Raw genomic sequence first — 17,127 nt, 5'->3', positions numbered from 1 at the left:
TCGAACGGCAGCTTCAAAAACCTGCAACATAACAGATCAAGGCAAGCGTGTAAAGGGTGCGGTTCCCCAGATACTGGTTGCGTAATCAAATTCCTGTGTCTAGGAATTAAGAGTGGTTCATCTTTAAGCATCCTCCTCATGCGAGGAAACCACGCTTGCGTAGGCCAGTTTGGGACAATCAAGAGACCATGTGCCTTGTTGTTTTCTATTTTTTGGAGACATTTGGGGATGAGGCAGAAAGGAGGGAATGCGTAGAAATACAGATCACCCCAATACAGAGTGAATGCATCCACAGAAACCGCATCTGGGTCAGGCAGCCACGTAACGTACGCAGGCAGTTGCTTATTGAGTCTGGACGCGAAAAGATCGATTTGGGGAGTACCACATTTTTTAGTGATATCAGTAAAAACTTTCTTATTCAGCATCCATTCTGTTCTGTCATTAAAATGACGAGATCTCCTGTCTGCTTCTGTATTGTCACGACCAGGTAAATAGGCTGCTGTGATCCAGATATTCCTTTCCTTACACCAAACCCAAATGTCTCATGCTGCCCTGTCGCAGGCTCGAGATTTAATGCCTCCCATATTGTTCAGGTAGGCTACAGCTGTTGTGTTGTCAGTTCTAATGAGCACATGCGTATCATGCAGGTGGCCACAAAATGACTTCAAACCAAGCCCTGCCGCTAAGATTTCAAGATAGTTGATTTCATTGTTTTGAGCATGCACTATCTCCTGATCATCCCATCTACCGCCAGTTTCACTGCTTAAATCAGTGGCACCCCATCCTTGCCCACTGGCGTTAGTACGTAGCTCTAAAGCTGGCCGATCTCGACTAATTGGTGCCGACTGGCAGGGAATGTTATTGAACCACCACATTAACTCCTGTTTAGAAGCTTCAGACAAATTCATAGGTCTATCAAAATGCCCTTTGCTTGATTTTAGTGCAAGAATTTTGTCTCTTTCTAGGTTACGATAGAAGAGGGGGCCATATTGAATGGCAGGGAAAGTAGCAATCAGTTTCCCAATGACCTGCGCCACCTGCCTGATAGTAGGGTTTTGTTTCCCTAGTAATTCCGCACATACTGCCCTGATATTTTGACATTTCTCATGCGGGAGCGTTATAGTCATGCTTTCCGAATCCAAGATAAACCCCAAGAATTGGAGCCGTTGCTGAGGCTCTAGGATAGATTTCTCTGAATGAATGACGAAACCAAGGTCAGAGAGCAGTTTTGTGGTTGCTTGCACCGCTTCTAGTGCTTGTGATTCAGTTTCACCAATTATGAGAGTGTCATCTAAATACCCCACAACCAGGTGGCCTGCCTGTCGCAGCTTTGCGAACACCGGCTTCATAAGCTTTGTGAAGAGCCTAGGCGCTGTACTAAGGCCATTGGGGAGTACCTTAAATTGCCAACATTTCTCGTGCCAGACAAATCTCAAATACTTGCGATATGAGGGGTAAATAGGGACAGAGTAGTAGGCATCTCGAAGGTCGATTGAGGCAAGGTAACAACCAGGGGAAATTAGGGTTGTAGCCGTATGGATGTTATCCATTTTGAAATGCTGTACATTCAGACTGTCATTGAGGTCCGATAAATCTAAAATTAGGCGTATGTCCCCATTTTTCTTTGGGCGTGTAAAGATATTGGACACAAATTCTCCAGCCACATGCTGGCATTCTTCGATTACGCCTTTCTCGGCCAGTTTTCGAATTTCAATGTCAATCTTGCTCTCCTCAGCATTACCCACTCTGTAGTGGTAAGGCGGTTTACCTCTATGAGGTGGGCTATACGCCTCTTGAAATTCAAGTTTGTAACCGCTAATTGCATCAAGTATGAAAGGATCAGTGGTAATATGATTCCACTGTTTGCTAAAATGCCTCAATCGACCCCCAACGGGCAGGTCTAATGGAACATCTACATGTTCAATGTCAAAAACTGACTGTACAGTGTGAGTAGATTGTGTATTTCCACAACAAGAGCTAGGCCTGCAACTTACCTCCTTGGGTAGTGCAGTTACTTTCTCCGTGACACAGTGTTTGGCTTGGCTGGGGTTGCTGTCGAGTAGCTCTGCCCCCGGTTGTGCGCATGAGCTGGAGGTGGGCGAGTCTGCGTGTGCGGGGCTGAATGTCTGTATCCCCGCTGCTGCTGGCCTAAAAAAGGCCTGGATGTATCGCCAGCTGCGAGCCAGCCTACATTCCGATATTGCTTCCGGCTGAATCCACCGCTGGCCGCGCGCTTGTATGGGTGGTACGGCTGATGAGTAGATCTCTTAGCCTGCCCTTTAACCACACTAAAGGCAGCCCTATTCTCCTCCTTGAGATCTTTTACACGTTGTCCCAGGTCATCACCGAATAGAAACGCGGTCACGGGCGTAGTAGGCTTGCACAGATGTGCGTAAGCAGCGTTCATATCGGGCTTGATCAGCTCCTTTCTCAGGCAATTCATCTCGTAATTGGCATTACAGAGTAAAGCGAGTGCGTCCTGTTGCGCCTCGTTCAAGTCAGTAGGAAGAGTCTGTAGGAACGCACACAGCCCGCGGGTAAGAGATTTCTGTACTCTCTGCAGCTTAACGTCTCTGCTGCGCGTAGTCTGTGTCACATTATCCCAAATCACTGGATTGACTTTAGGGACTAGTAAGTTGGGGCAATTGCTCGGTGCTGGGTAGTTTGCCGCTGACTCTTCCATAGATTTTTCCTCCAGACAATGGGAGATGAGATAATTTGTAGAATTTGCCAATTCGTCATTGATAGGGTCGCCCACAAAGGCGGAGACCGCAAATTTTGCAGCAAAGGATGGTACTTGTACTGGCCGCCCCGTGAGCTCTGCGGGTGCGTAACCCGCTGCTGCCGCAGGGAAATTGCATTCATCCCCACTGTAGCTGCTGCCGCCGTGGTCGTCGTGCAGCGTACCGCGTGCTTGCGTACTATCGTCTGTAGCACACGCATCCATGCCCCCAAACGGCACACCACCGTGGTTTTCTGCGGTACAAGCCGTGCCAACATGGCCGGCACGTAGTTGCTGTTGTTGGATACGAGTAGTCTGAGACGGCAGTACTTCCATGACCTTTTCAAACATGGATTCGAGTTTAGAAAGGCGGGAAAGCACCTCCGCGTCCGTCTTCTCTTTAGGGGGGGCTGCCTTCTTACTTAGGCCTGGTTTGGTGGGTTTTTTAAGGGTTTTCCCATTCCCTTCTTTCTTTGGTAGAGCCTTAATAGCCGGCGAACACTTGGGTTCATGATGCACGGCTGTAGTCACCATCGCCACGACAGACTTAGCTGTATGCAGGGCGCTCGTACTAGTGGTGCCACCCACGACAGGCTTAGCTGTATGCTGCGGGGGAGCGGAAAGCGGAATTTCCATCCCGCGATATCTCGTGAATAAAAATCCTCTTCCGAAGCAAAGTCAGCTCTAACTGAGCTATAAATAATAACAATCCACAATATGAAAAGATATTGCGACGATGCACAGTAAAAAGGACGAATAAAACTTGATTTAGACTGCGATGACGGGAACTTAGTCCCTCGTGCAAAACGTGCGAAGAAGCGATATGACTGCGCGCGCGTTGAGCGGGCTCTCACTGTGAGTTCTTGCGTAAACTCACGAAATAAAATAGGAACCAGAAACTAGCATGAATGCTAGTCAAGTCTGGCCTTTTGCAATTCAGGCAGTTACAAAGTTTGTTAGTTAGGAAGTTAGTTAGTTAGTTTGTTTGTTTGTTTGTCTGTTTGTTTCTTTCTTTCTTTTTACTGGGCAGTAATGTGTCACTACAGTTACTGTGAGATAGTTGTCAATCATTCTTATGCTAATGATAGAAAATTCATCAAATGAGCAATTCATTATGCGATGATTTTACTGATAATTGTAGTATACATATGTCATACAAGATGCCTCCTAACAAAATCAAAAAATATTTACATTTAAAAGATAAACATGTGCATTTGAAAATTTGGTGTATTGAAGAAGCTAGCTGGGTGTATTGATAAAATGAGTTCACAGATATTGGCCCAAATTCACGAAGGTGGTACAAATAGAACCATGGTTTAAACAATGGACAATTTGTATGGAGCGCCAAGTGTCGCATGGCCTATTTCGTTACGAAATCAGTCTTTTCGTCGATTTCGTGGATGAAATGTTCATAAACGAAATTACTGATTTCGTAGTGAAATAGCCCATGCGACACTTGGCGCCCCATAAAAAACTATGATCTTTGTCCATGGTTTAAACCATGGATTCAATTGTACCACCTTTATGAATTTGGGCCATTAAGTAGATGACAACAGTGTATATTCTTGATAAAGGTGTTTGCAGGCCACTAATGATGGCAAGTTTGGTCTGATGTTTGCTGTCTTTTGTTTTCTGTTCATCTAAACAGAAAGGAATGTCATCCTCCGAGTCCAAGAGCAGATTATTGTAAGTACCGAGAAACCTTGTAGCGTAGAGTGCACATTTAACTGATACTTCTGATTCATGTCAGAGACTAATAGTACCTAGAGGCAATTCAGCCTGAAAAATTCCAACTTCACAGACTTTATTTCATCAAGTGCAAGCCAGGATAAATATGTGATAGAGGAGAAGGATTAATATAAAGTTTCATTATGTGTAATATCATCATGACGTTTCAGAGACAAAATGAGAATGCATTAATTTCTTGCACCACCATTACTCATACCAATCTTGACACTGAATTATATTTTGATAAACAGATGCAACAGCTGCACTCAGATGAAGAGAATTTTCAATTTGCTTTCTGTTTCATGTCTCATATGTCATGAAGTAAATCACTTGGTTTGGATCCAATGTTTCCGTGTAATGGCCAGACGTGTGGTCTTATTCTTAGTATGTGTTTTCCCATTTCTAATTTCTTTAGAAAGGTTCAACCCACTTTGTTCTGTTGATCCCAGTAAGACCAACCAGAACTTTATGCTCTCCCTGTAAGACAAAAGTGTCTCTTTTTTTTCTCCCTTTATGCATATTTTCCATGTCACAGAGATGTGGGTCCGGTGAAGTACGAACTGTTCTCTCAGACGACAGTAGAGTGCGCTATACCCTGGGTAGAGGAAGTCACAGCTTGTCTGACGTTTGCCATACAACTCTGTCAAGAACTCAAGGACAAGGTAGGACCATAATGTCTTTGTTTGTTATGCCTCCGCCACGAAGTGGTGCCGGAGGCATTATGTTTTCGGGTTGTCCGTCCGTCCGTCCGTCCGTCCGTCCGTCCGTCCGTCCGTCCTTCCGTCCGTCCGTAATGAATTTTGTGGACAGGGTAACTACCAAAACCTTTTGAGGTATCCTAATGAAACTTGGCATGTATGTGTATTAGGGGGTGAAGTTGTGCCTATCAACTTTTGGGTGCACATGCTCAAGGTCAAAGGTCAAAAGGTCAAGGTCAAATGCTTAAAATTTTACTATTTCCCCCATATCTATGCAATGCCTGAAGATATTTTCTGGAAACTTAGTGTATATATGTACTACCCAATTAAGATTCTCTGGTGAAAGTTTGGGGTCATGAGGTCAAAAGGTCAAAGGTCAAAAGGTCAAGTAAAATGTTAAATTTTCACTTTTTTCTCTGTATCTTGGAAATTGTTCAAGGTATCTTCATGGAACATAGTATATATATGCATCTACAGACTGGCAGTGGTTATCTAGGGAATTTAGGGTTCATGGGGTCAAAGGTCAGGGGTCAAAGGTCAAGGGTAATACTTCAAAATTTTACTATTTTCCTTATATTTATGCAATGCCAGCAGGACTTTTTTTTTTAAACTTGATGTATGCCTGTATAACCCAATAGAGATTCTCTGGGATTTTTTTTTTTTGCCAAGAAGGTCAAAGGTCAAAAGGTCAAAGATCAAGTGAAAGTGCTGAACTTTATTCTTTCTCCATATCTCGGAAGTGGCTCAAGTTATCTTGAAACTTAGAACATGCCGAATTTATGTATGTTCTGCCTGACAGTGATTCTCTTATAAATCAAAGGCCAGATGAAAATGATAACAATTTACTGTTCAATACAGAAATTGCACTTTTTCTCCATACCTTGAAAATTACTCAGTGCATAAACTTATGGAATGGTCAAAGTCAAGTTAAAGTTCTTTAATCCCCAAATACATGCTCTCCTATTCATCCAATAAACATACATGGTAGGTCAAGGAAGGTAAACATTCAATACATTTGTGACAAACATGTCATTTTAATATTTTGCCAATTTTGTGAAAATGTAATCACACATTGTCCACATGTACTATAGACCTATTAGGAGAATCATGCATTATGGCGGAGGCATACCAGTCGCCATAGCGACATTTCTAGTTCTGATCTGCAGTTTGTCACCTTTGTCCTCCCCCCCCCCTCCCCCCCCCCCCCCCAGGCCTTACATAGAGCCAAGAACACTTCAAAGAGTTTTACTTTTAATGAGAACATGTTTGAGTGCTCAAAAGTGAACCATACCATATCATGCCACATTTGGAGTGTTCAAGCAGTCTGTGGAGATAGCCTACCTCACAAGTTATTTTTGGACTTGATTTTAGAGTAGCAATGGGGACGCTCACCTTACCCGCTTGCACTACATACAATTGTCCATTGTAAAGAGAATCAAATCTTTGCATTGTGATGTAGTGTGTGATATGTGCACTCTTTGCATTTCAACTTCGGGAATGGTGCACTTTTGGACCAGTTTGCGTTGAGCACTCTCTGGCATTGTACCGTACGTCCAGTACAGTACACTATGGGAAACTTTGAGCGCTCCTGTGGCACAGGTATGGTTCATTGTGCTTTAGGAGAGCACTGGAACACATCCATGGTCTTTGGTTGTCAGACAGGATATTATCTGGAAGCTCCACTAAGATACTGAACAGTTGGCAAAATTCTACAAACCATATCAAACAAATTATTATATTTTATCATGTGTAAGATCTTATCTGATCATGTGTATCAATGTCAGTTGTGTATAGTGATGTATGCTCAATTCATATCAGAGTGTTCCCAACAGAAAGTTGGTTGTCGCACATTCTATATGTATTGTTAGCATTTTTTGGTATTAAAGGTGAAGAATGATGGTGGATCATTTAGTGTTTATGTGATGTGACTGCTCTAAAAGTTACTCACTGCCCAGAAATTGACATATGATTTTCTTTCTCTCTTCTCTCTTTTATCTCACACATTGTAGATATCTGTCTTTGCATGCTGCTGGGATCAATATAGGTAGTGCTGTATCTTTTCTATCTCTCTCTCTCCCTCTCTGTCTCTCTATCTATCTATCCATTGCTCTATATCTTTCTCTGTCTCTTCCTTCTGTCTCTCCCCTCTTTCTATCTCTCCCTCCCTACCTATCTGCTTATCTATCTATCAGTCTATCTATCAGTTTGTCTCACTGTATTGATCTATCTATCTATCTATCTAGCTATCTATTTATCTATCTATCTAATCAATCTATCCATCGATCTATCCATCAATCTATCTAACTATATATTTTTCCTCGATCTATCTATCTATCTATCTATCTATCTATCTATCTATTCATCTATCTATCCATCTAGTTTTCAATGAAAGCTTGCCAAAGATTCCTTCAGAGGTTAGAGGTAGATTGATATACTTGCCAGGGATCACCGCATCATTCAAGCTGTAGGATGTGAGAGACTTGAGACAGATATTGCTGTCCTGCAATGTTGCATGGGAGCGACGGATGGAGGCAGCTACCTAACACAGAGTCCCCCACTCACCCCACCCATTGGTGGCACACTTCTACTGGTGTCAGTCATTCAGCGAGCGGGAGACTGTACTTTTCTTGCCGTTCCGTGTTGCAAGAGGACATGAGGCAAGGAACGCTGTGAGCAGATATGAGTGCATTTCACAGAGGGAGAGAAAATGACTGCCATGCTACGTTTTTATCCATCATCTACATACATTTGTGACAAATTAAACCACAAACGTCATTTTTTGGCCGATCCGAATATGTACTTACTCGCTGCTTTGTGATGCAATGCAATGCAATCCAAATGTATATTGGCCAGTGATTTGAAGCATATTGCATGGTACTTTCACGATTATCTTACATCATGCTAATCCATTACAGCATGAAAACATTATTTTACCGATGCTCTCCCCCCCCCCCCCCCTCCCTAAGAAAACATACATGTATTATGTACAGAATTGTACCCCCAAGGTGATAATTACTCGGCCATGTATACAGTCTACAAAAATGGCTTCATATGAGATAGATTTGAAAAAAAGAAAAGAAAACCAAAACAAAGCTTTGCATGAGATAGATTTTACTGTCTATCATGATACACTACAAGACTTAGTGTAGCAATATGAGTCTATCATGAATCACTATCTGATTATGATAGCAAGGGAAAGTGTGCTAGGATTTAATATTATATTCCACATACTAAGAATGTTGCAATAGGATTGGTCCAGAGCTGATCACGTGATGAAGCGTAGTTTTGCCCATCACATCACGTGAGAAGAAAAGTTTGTTACACTCTATGTTGATAGTCCCTTTTGTTTCGCTGATCTCCACACTGTCCACACAGTCCTAACGCAAGATGAGTACGCGCGAAATAAAAGTGCGTTGCACTGTGGAATATCATGTGACCTAGGTCACTTGATAGTACACAGTGTAACGCACTTTCACTTCGGTGCCGCGCGGTGCGCGCAGCAAATTCATTGTTTTGTCATCTACGCGCATACGTAGCCTAAGCCCTATTAAGGATACCTAAAGACAGCTAAAACGGTTTCAGATGTGGAATAAAATGGGAATTTCTAGGACCCTAGATGTGGAATATAAAGCAAATAATCAACTTTTAGTTTCAGGCAATGAGACAAACTATCACTTCCTCGGCGATCTGAATGTGTACGCTATCATTCCTCAGCTGTGCTTCGGAAAGATAGCTACATCCAGATCGCCTCGGAAGTGATAATTTGTCCCATCACCTTCACCAACGTTGATTATTTGCTTACTATCTATCTCAGAGTCTTTAATCTTACTGTAGTAAGACCATCAAAGAAGGATTTAAGGTTCTAAGCATACTGCATTCAGTGCTCTTCCTCTGCAATGAAACCATTGTTCTGTACAACCGCAGAGTTTGAACTTTTTTACCCACTCTCCTTGGCAAAGCCCCAGTCACATAGACATGCTGGGTCACCCCGGATCTGATCCGGGATGATCCGGGGAGCGATCCGTGTTGACGCCTTGGACATCCTTGGACATCCGGGAGACCAACATGGCAACTTTAGGAGGTCAAAAACATCCGGCGTTATCCGTGGACTGCCGTGTTGATCCGTGTAAGCGCCAGTGTAGATGCCATGTAGATGCTGTGCTGATGCTGTGCTGTTCCGGTCTTATCCGTGTAGCTGCCGTGTTGATACCGTGTGTACCGTCATCAACGCTCGTCGACGCTCCATCCAGGGTGAAGCTATCCCGGAACTCCCTGGATCATCGTGTAGATCCTTGAGGATCCAGGTTTATATGTGACTGGGGCTTAACACTCCTTGTTTACTGCTCATTTATATGTACAAATAATGATATCTAGCAGAGCAGAGACACCCAATGTACTTCACTTTGTTCTCTTTTAAGATTGCAGTGACAGAAACCAGAATATGTTCAAGTTTGCATGACATTATTATAAATCAGTGTTCACTATGTGTTTTCAGAACCAATCCTTCAATGTGGATACGTTGATAGGCCCATACATACAGTTTTTTGTCTGTTCTGCTAATTCAGACATTGCCAATTTGATGCATGAATTAACTTTCGTGAGAGGGCTGATAATTTTTTCCTACAAAAGTGGTAAAGAAAGTGTGATTCCATAACAATCTTGGCAGGTTAGTCTGATGCAGGTGGTAATAACATCTAGTGCAAACCTCTGCTCTGCTCTGAAAATTAGTTTGTGAGAAGTTGTTAATGAGTGATGTGCTAAAAAGATCTATTCAGGAGTCCAAGGCGCCAAAGAAATAAAGGTTCAACTTGTATTGTAAATTGAAGGGCATGAATCTGTTGTGTAATTTCATGTTGACATTGGTTTGCTTCTTGAGCCAAGTCAAGTAAGTATACCTTTTGTTACGTTGATAAGGTCGAGACAGCAGGAAAAAGGCATATTGAATTGTTGCAGTTGCTTGGATGCAACTAAGCCCTTACAAAGAAAAATAAAGAAAGATAAAATTTATTAAGTTATAAACCCTCTTGTACAAGCCTTCTCAAGTTCTCCCTGAATTCTCATCAAGAGATTGCCGCATTCACAAAAGAAGTAACATTTATTCAGTTTTATCAAACAGTTGTACATGCACCTGCAGGATTTAACTGAAATTCCAATGCATATTCAAGTCGATTTTAGTATATAAAATAAAATGAAACACATCAACTGGTAAACCTTACATTAGAATTGGACATACAAGAAGAAAAGTACAATATTCCTAACTTGCACATGTTTTCAAAAACTTTTTTTTTCACAACCACATTTTCATACTAGAAGGCATTATTTCATTGATTCGCAGTGACCTGTATGCTGATTTTCACCAAATTTCCTGATTTGAAATAAAGGTTTAAAGAGTAAGTTGTATCCTCTGCATTAAATCATTGTAGCATTGTAATAACTCAGCAATGGTGACTGTTTCTAGGGAGGAGTCTGAGTGGGGGCAGTATGAGATCAAAAACAAGAGTTTTATAACATTTATGTGTACAAACTATGTAGAGAGTAGTGACCCGATGTCACTATGATCTCATTTGATTAACATTTGTGGTTATGCAAAATATCACTGTTTTGTAAAAATGAGGATATTAGGAAAAATGCAATGCAGGAAATTTCTTTTTCTCCATCCAATCGTAATGAAATTTATCTTGATGAAACTTATCCAAATGAAATGTACCTCTGGAAAACTTCTCCTATTCTGTAAGTTTGCTTTTACTTTCTCTTTCTGAACATGAAGTGGCATATCACTTAAACAATAAGGAATGAGAGCATTTTTCAGATTTTCTCATGATTTCTTAAAAATTATCCCCCATTTTCAAATTGCCCCTCTGGCACTTATGTCTGATTCATGTGGTAAAAGAAACAAGTTCACCATTGCTGTACATTGATGTAATCTATGTATGTGGGTAGTTATCACTGTAAGACATTGTGCCCGACATCATTTTTTTCTGATAATGAACCCCCATCCCCCCCAAAAAAAACAACAAAACAAAACAATAATGGTGATAATAAAAATAGAAATAAAAGAATAAAAGTGTATGTATTTCTTATGAATAGTCCATAAATAGTAAATAAATGAATAAGAAAAAATGGCAAATTAGGCTTTCTTGATGAAACATTTCTGAAGGCTTATTTGGTTTATTTATGTTTTTTTTTTTTTTTTTTTTGCTTTTTGCTCTTTTTTGCACAACTATGAGTTTGTATTTTCACCTGCCATGAGTAAAGGACTGTTTGAAGTTCAAATGTGTGAATAGATAATGTGCTCTTGTTTTGATATTGGTTTGATATTTTGTTACCACTTCACTAGTTTTATATTTGTGTTTTTGTGAAAGCTATGTGTTTAAATTTGATTTTGCTGATTTTGCAATGCAACTGTGAAAAATGTCAAATGTGCTGAATTTTAGGTTGTATTACATTCGTTTATGACATTCCAGGGATGTATAGGTACATGTATTTATAGAAGATTTATACAAATATGATTCAACTTTTGACTTGGTATGCAATGTGATTGATACTTCCAGGTGATTCAAAATTAACAGGTTCTTTTTGCAGGATTTTCATTTTGCATGGTACAGTTTGTTAATACAAATGTAGGGCATGCCATATGAAATTTTTGCCAGTGCTCGCTGCATTTTACCATGCCTAAAATGTTATCTTAAACTACTGGTGGCAATGATGCCTTTAAATACCATGCACTCATCAAATCAGGCCGTTTGCAATGTCTAAATGGCTGCAGCATCAGTTGTTGTTGTTGTTGTTGTTGTTGTTTTCTTATTTTAAGGTTTGTCCTATAAACATTGTTAAATAAGTGGCATCACTTCCTACTTTGTTAGACACTGCCCACAGAAGTAAATGAAATTCATGTTAAAGGGGCATAGTCCCGGTAGTGTAGAGGGCGCTGTTGATGATACTGCCGATCACCGTTAGCATTGATACGAAGATTACCAAAGTTGAGCTGTCATCAAGAGTAAAGTGCATAGGTGTTGCTAAGTAACGTTGCCTTCATTGTCTTCTCTGCGCATCGCGCAGTCTGTAGTAATGCCAGGGTGCGTGCATATGTGCTTTTTATTATGACATCACAAAAGAAGTTTGCTAAAGCTGTCATCCCCCTCAGCCGAATCATGAGCCGAACTGGGATCGAACCACTGACTACAGTGGATCGGACTTCTTCGGACTCGGGGAAGTGGGCCAAAGCGTAAGCGCTAAGGAGGAGTCGATAGCGTAGGTCTCTATAGGAAACTTGCGCCATGTGCCCGCGTAGGCATTTGACTAAAACACCGGGACCATGCACCTTTATCCCTGTGATCACCATCCATAAGCACTTTACAGATGCTATCTATAACATTTTGGGGAGACAGTTCTTGAAGGGTTGAACAGGTGGGAGAGACATACATTGCTCCATTAATCCATTACTTCTGAGATTCCAGGCAGTCGTGTACAAAGCTTATGGGCATCTAAGAACTTGGTAGGAGATGGGTTAAGTGGTCAACTATAATGCATCAGTGGGATTAGACTCATTGAACACTCATTGATATTCCACCATAAAGTAGATGCCTTTCTTTTCAAAGTCTTCTCTTCTCTACCAAAACAATCAAACAAACAAACAGACACACATGATGTGTCTAGTTCCACCTGAAGCTTGGATATAATGTGAAAGCAGCATGCATTATCGAATTGCAGTTTTTAATTACCAATGCATACTTCAGCATTTAGCAGTAACAAGTAAAATCATTAATCCATTCTTTTGGTTCACTTCCACCAATTAGCTGCCAACTCTCCCTGATTCCAAAGAACACCCCCCCCCCCCCCCCCCCCCCCCGCCCACTTGAAAACTTCAATATTTACATCTGACAAAAAAGAAAGAAAGAAAGGAAAATATGGTGTGTATAAAAACATCCCCGAGTTGTAAATTGTTTTTGCCCATTGGGGTGCAAGTAATAGACTTGCCAGCATAGACACAACATATTTTCAATAAACTTACTATTATTTCTTATTTGCACACATCATCAGAACCCCCCCCCCCAATTTACATAAATAAATAAAAATGATCCCTTGTTAGGGTAAAGAACTGTATTCTATAAGTTTCTGTGTTTTAGCCAGTATCAATGTACAATTCACAACCTTCCTAAAGGTAGATGTAATGGCATCGTAGGTAAATGGAGTTCACCAATTAATGTCAGAGATTGAGCTGAAATACATAGTGTGAGTGATATAGTCTGCATTTATACAGTGATGTTTATATTCAAATCTAAATGAGATAATCATGTAATACTAGTAAATTGAAGTTTTCCTCCAACCCTTTAGAATCAGTTGATTTTAAATATTTCTTTGGCAATTTATCGAGCTGAAATGTAATTTGAAGTGAAATGGTCAACATGTGTACTATAATTAATGTTTAGGATAGATTTAAATACTGTTATCATGTTATCAACTGAGGTTTCCCCATCACACCTACACCCTCTTTCCCCCCCCCCCCCTCCTAAGTAAATTTTGATATTCCTGGGTAGCCCTTTTTTCCAAGATATTACCAGTTTCCTATGATTGATGCCGTGATGTACACAAGACCTGACCAGATTTTGCTGTGTGAATGATACATTTAGCTTTATTTTGTGCACCCATGTGGATGTAGAGTACATGTTACTAAGAATTTCCCACGACACCAGTTTAATGTTGATTTGTGAGTGAAGGCCAGAGGCTTTTTTATTAGATGTTTGTAAGTTTGAGGAGTAATTAATTAATCTCTCTTATTTGAGTAATTCATAGATGTCCCATGTATGACATGTGATAGCAAATTGAAAAAAAGAAATGTGATGTCATTCTGTTCACTTATTAAGACAAGTTAACTACTCACTTCTTGCAATGTCATCCATTTTGAATGAATGTGAACCAGTGATTCCAATAAATGTCTTGATGTTTTAGATCAAGAATGAAATAATGATCATATTCGTCTGCATTTGTTATACACTGTACCATTCAAAATGTTCGAAACTCACAATGACCAAACTACAATGACAAAGCATATCTACCGTACTTGATTCATTTCACTTTTGAAAAGAATGTACACTGTAGGCCCTATTGAAGTTATTTGCATGTGACAGTCCTACTGCTATAATAATAATAATATTAATAATAATAATGATAATAATGATGATGATGATGATGATGATGATAATGATGATGATAATAATAATAATAATAATAATGATGATGATGATGATAATAATGATAATAATAATAATAATAATAATAATAATAATGATGATGATGATAATATTTCCCCAGGGTAGCCTCTTCAGTGTTGCCACTGCTCTACCAGTATGTGTAGGCCTATGTGTGTGTACATGTGTGTGCTAGCGTATTTGTCCTCTGTAGGGGCAAGTGTGTACTTTATGGATACAGCAAAAAGGAAAAGATTGATCGAGGAAAACAAGAGAAAATTCGCCTCACTGAGTGTATTTCATGAAGTCCTGGCTTTGGCGAGTGAGAATACAGTGTATTTTGGACACATGTTTTTAAATTGAGGTACAACCACTTTACCCATAAATTGATCTCCACAAATAAATGTTTTCCATTAAACTTTAACTTTAAAAGCAACAACGACATGAATGGTTTCTTTGCACGGCGTACCTTGGCAGTCCCAGGGCGCCCTCTATTTTACATTTGCGTCCAAATCCGCCGCAATGAGCAGCCCCAATGCTTGTATAGTCTTTACACGTCCGAAGGACGAACAGCTCAACATACACCGTTGTTTACGCCCCTAAGCCAGTCTGAAGTGTTGTTAGTCTTGTTTGACCTTCCCCAGCAAACAAGCTCCGAATCGATTCCGACCCTCTTCGATTTCCAACCTCTTCATGGCAATGTCAATTAACAACATTTGGAACGTGTCGGTAAACCATCGAACATAGCCCGAAGCGAAACCACAGTAAACCTCATAATTTCTTATCGATTATATATTTTTCCCCTTTAGGTCAGCCATGTTACATTCGATTTTTCTGGCTTGTTTATAGATAAACAAGATGCCGAAATGTGAGTTCTCATCCTTTCCTAAGTTTTGGTGACTTCCAACACTAAGACTCGGCCACCATCGGTCATCGTAACCATCAGCACGCCCTATCGCATAATTTTAAGCATTATGTGGTCATTGGTACAACCTCAGTCGACTTTCCTATGACCTTACTTCTTCTAATTTCCAGTATGATACTCATTGGTCTAGATAAATTTTCTCCCTTTAGCGCCACTTAATCTTCCCCCCTCGACTACGGGGGAGGAACTATTCACCTCCTCGCTCGAGACACGCGGCATAAGTGGTGCCATTCTAGGTGGCGGTATAATTACACCACCGCCACAATCACAACTTTCGCCCCTCTTTCAACTTTCTTCCGACAAAGTTACTTTCGAATAACCCCTCAGTCAAGTTATAAACCAATTCCATTCCTCTTATGATCATCTCCTTCTCTCTCCCTCTTTCTTTTTTCTTTCTCTTTCCCTTCATCTCTGGTCATTCTCCTCCTGCCGCCGACTCAGAGGTTTCTGTTTACATCTGAGAGCCAATAATCTTTAGATCTTTCCATTTGTACTTCTTCTCAACTATATCCTCTCACCAAGATGCAAATACAGCAAACAAAAGGACGAATTGAGGCTCTTCTAACTCCCCTTTTCAATTTTCAGCCCTCTTGTCTCTATTACATCGATGCGAACTGCGTTTTAGTTTGTTCATGCTGAGGGCTCTAACATCCTCATGACTTTATTCGCTGGGGATGAAATGCCTTTCTTCCCAGCTCACCAGAGGGCGACAACCATTGTCGGGCGGACAATAGGAACAGCCTCCGATCGTCAAACAAGAGATTAAAGGAGCGAAATTCCTTCGAATTAATTCACGGTTTCTTGTCGTCTGTTTGTCACTGAGTTAGTGCTTTTGCACTCTCCTTGACTAAGAATTTAATCTTTCAGTACACACACACACACACACACACACACAACACACACACAAATCCTCTGGATGCAGCCGTTCTTTGATTGTACATTGCATATGATTGTGGATTTTCTGGAGTCCATAGCAACCAGTTTTTTTTCCTATATGTCTTTTCCTCTCACCCCTCCCCCTCTCTCTCTTGATCGTTCCCACACAAGCACACACACACACACACACACACACACGCACATATATATATATATATATATATATATATATATAATTATATACACTCGACACATATACGCACAAAAAATTAAGAATAAACAACAGTATACGGACCAAAAATACAAATTTACATTATTTAGTTCAATGCATTAGATTTAATACTGCATGATTCTCGTAGATGATAGCACACATTGTAGCTTGGATAATAGATATAACATAACACTTTCGTCATAATAGGCTATTTCTTTAAAAAAAAACAAACATCGGCATCATCGGCAAATTCTGAGCGAAGAGTATCATGTGTAATAGTTACTACAAACTTTACATAATAATCTCATAAATAATTTCATTTAGCATAAAGTCTGTGACTTTGAGTCTTTGGTTTTATTCTAATCGCTCAAGCTCCCTTCTGATTGTGCCTCATTTTGAAGTTCAGGCCGAGTAGCACAAGAGAGTGTTAACTCCTAACAAACATCACGTGATGTAAAAGAGGTAGCATCTGGCAAGAAAGCAAGTGATACAGGGTTACAGTAAAATAGAATAGGTGAATTATATAAGGACACTTATTTTCTTCACTCTCTCCTTTATACTTGATTAGCACACGTGACTGTGTATTAGTAACCTTGACGTCTATAGCGATAATGATTACATTCAACATCTGATACAGATCAATAAAAACCTTGATTATACAATGATAAAAATCACGTACATGTTGGAAGTTGGAAGGATAAAAGTGATTTATTTGAAAGACACATGTATGGTAGCAAGGAGGAAGCTGCTTGTGTTGATTGAGGAAGTCTTCCAAGCAA

The 17,127-nt window shown here is 40.3% G+C and overlaps 1 protein-coding gene across 1 annotated transcript in view; it reads left to right on the top strand.

Annotated features, from left to right (window-relative positions):
• Positions 1–7,887, top strand: part of LOC139726602 (protein rogdi homolog) — a 50,172-nt gene extending 42,285 nt beyond the window's left edge. The window contains exons 10-12 of the mRNA XM_071637592.1: positions 4,371–4,408; positions 4,986–5,112; positions 7,158–7,887. Coding sequence (XP_071493693.1) covers positions 4,371–4,408; positions 4,986–5,112; positions 7,158–7,196 — 204 coding nt within the window. The 3' untranslated portion in view covers positions 7,197–7,887. The remainder of the gene's footprint in view (positions 1–4,370; positions 4,409–4,985; positions 5,113–7,157) is intronic.
• Positions 7,888–17,127: the final 9,240 nt, after the last annotated feature.

This window comes from Diadema antillarum, unplaced genomic scaffold, assembly GCF_040938485.1.
Source record: "Diadema antillarum isolate AM-2024a unplaced genomic scaffold, OU_Dant_1.0 seq00000091_RagTag, whole genome shotgun sequence".
NCBI classification, from domain to species: Eukaryota; Metazoa; Echinodermata; class Echinoidea; order Diadematoida; family Diadematidae; genus Diadema; species Diadema antillarum.
Note: the sequence above shows the minus strand (reverse complement) of the source record. Positions and strands in the feature narration are given on the sequence as shown.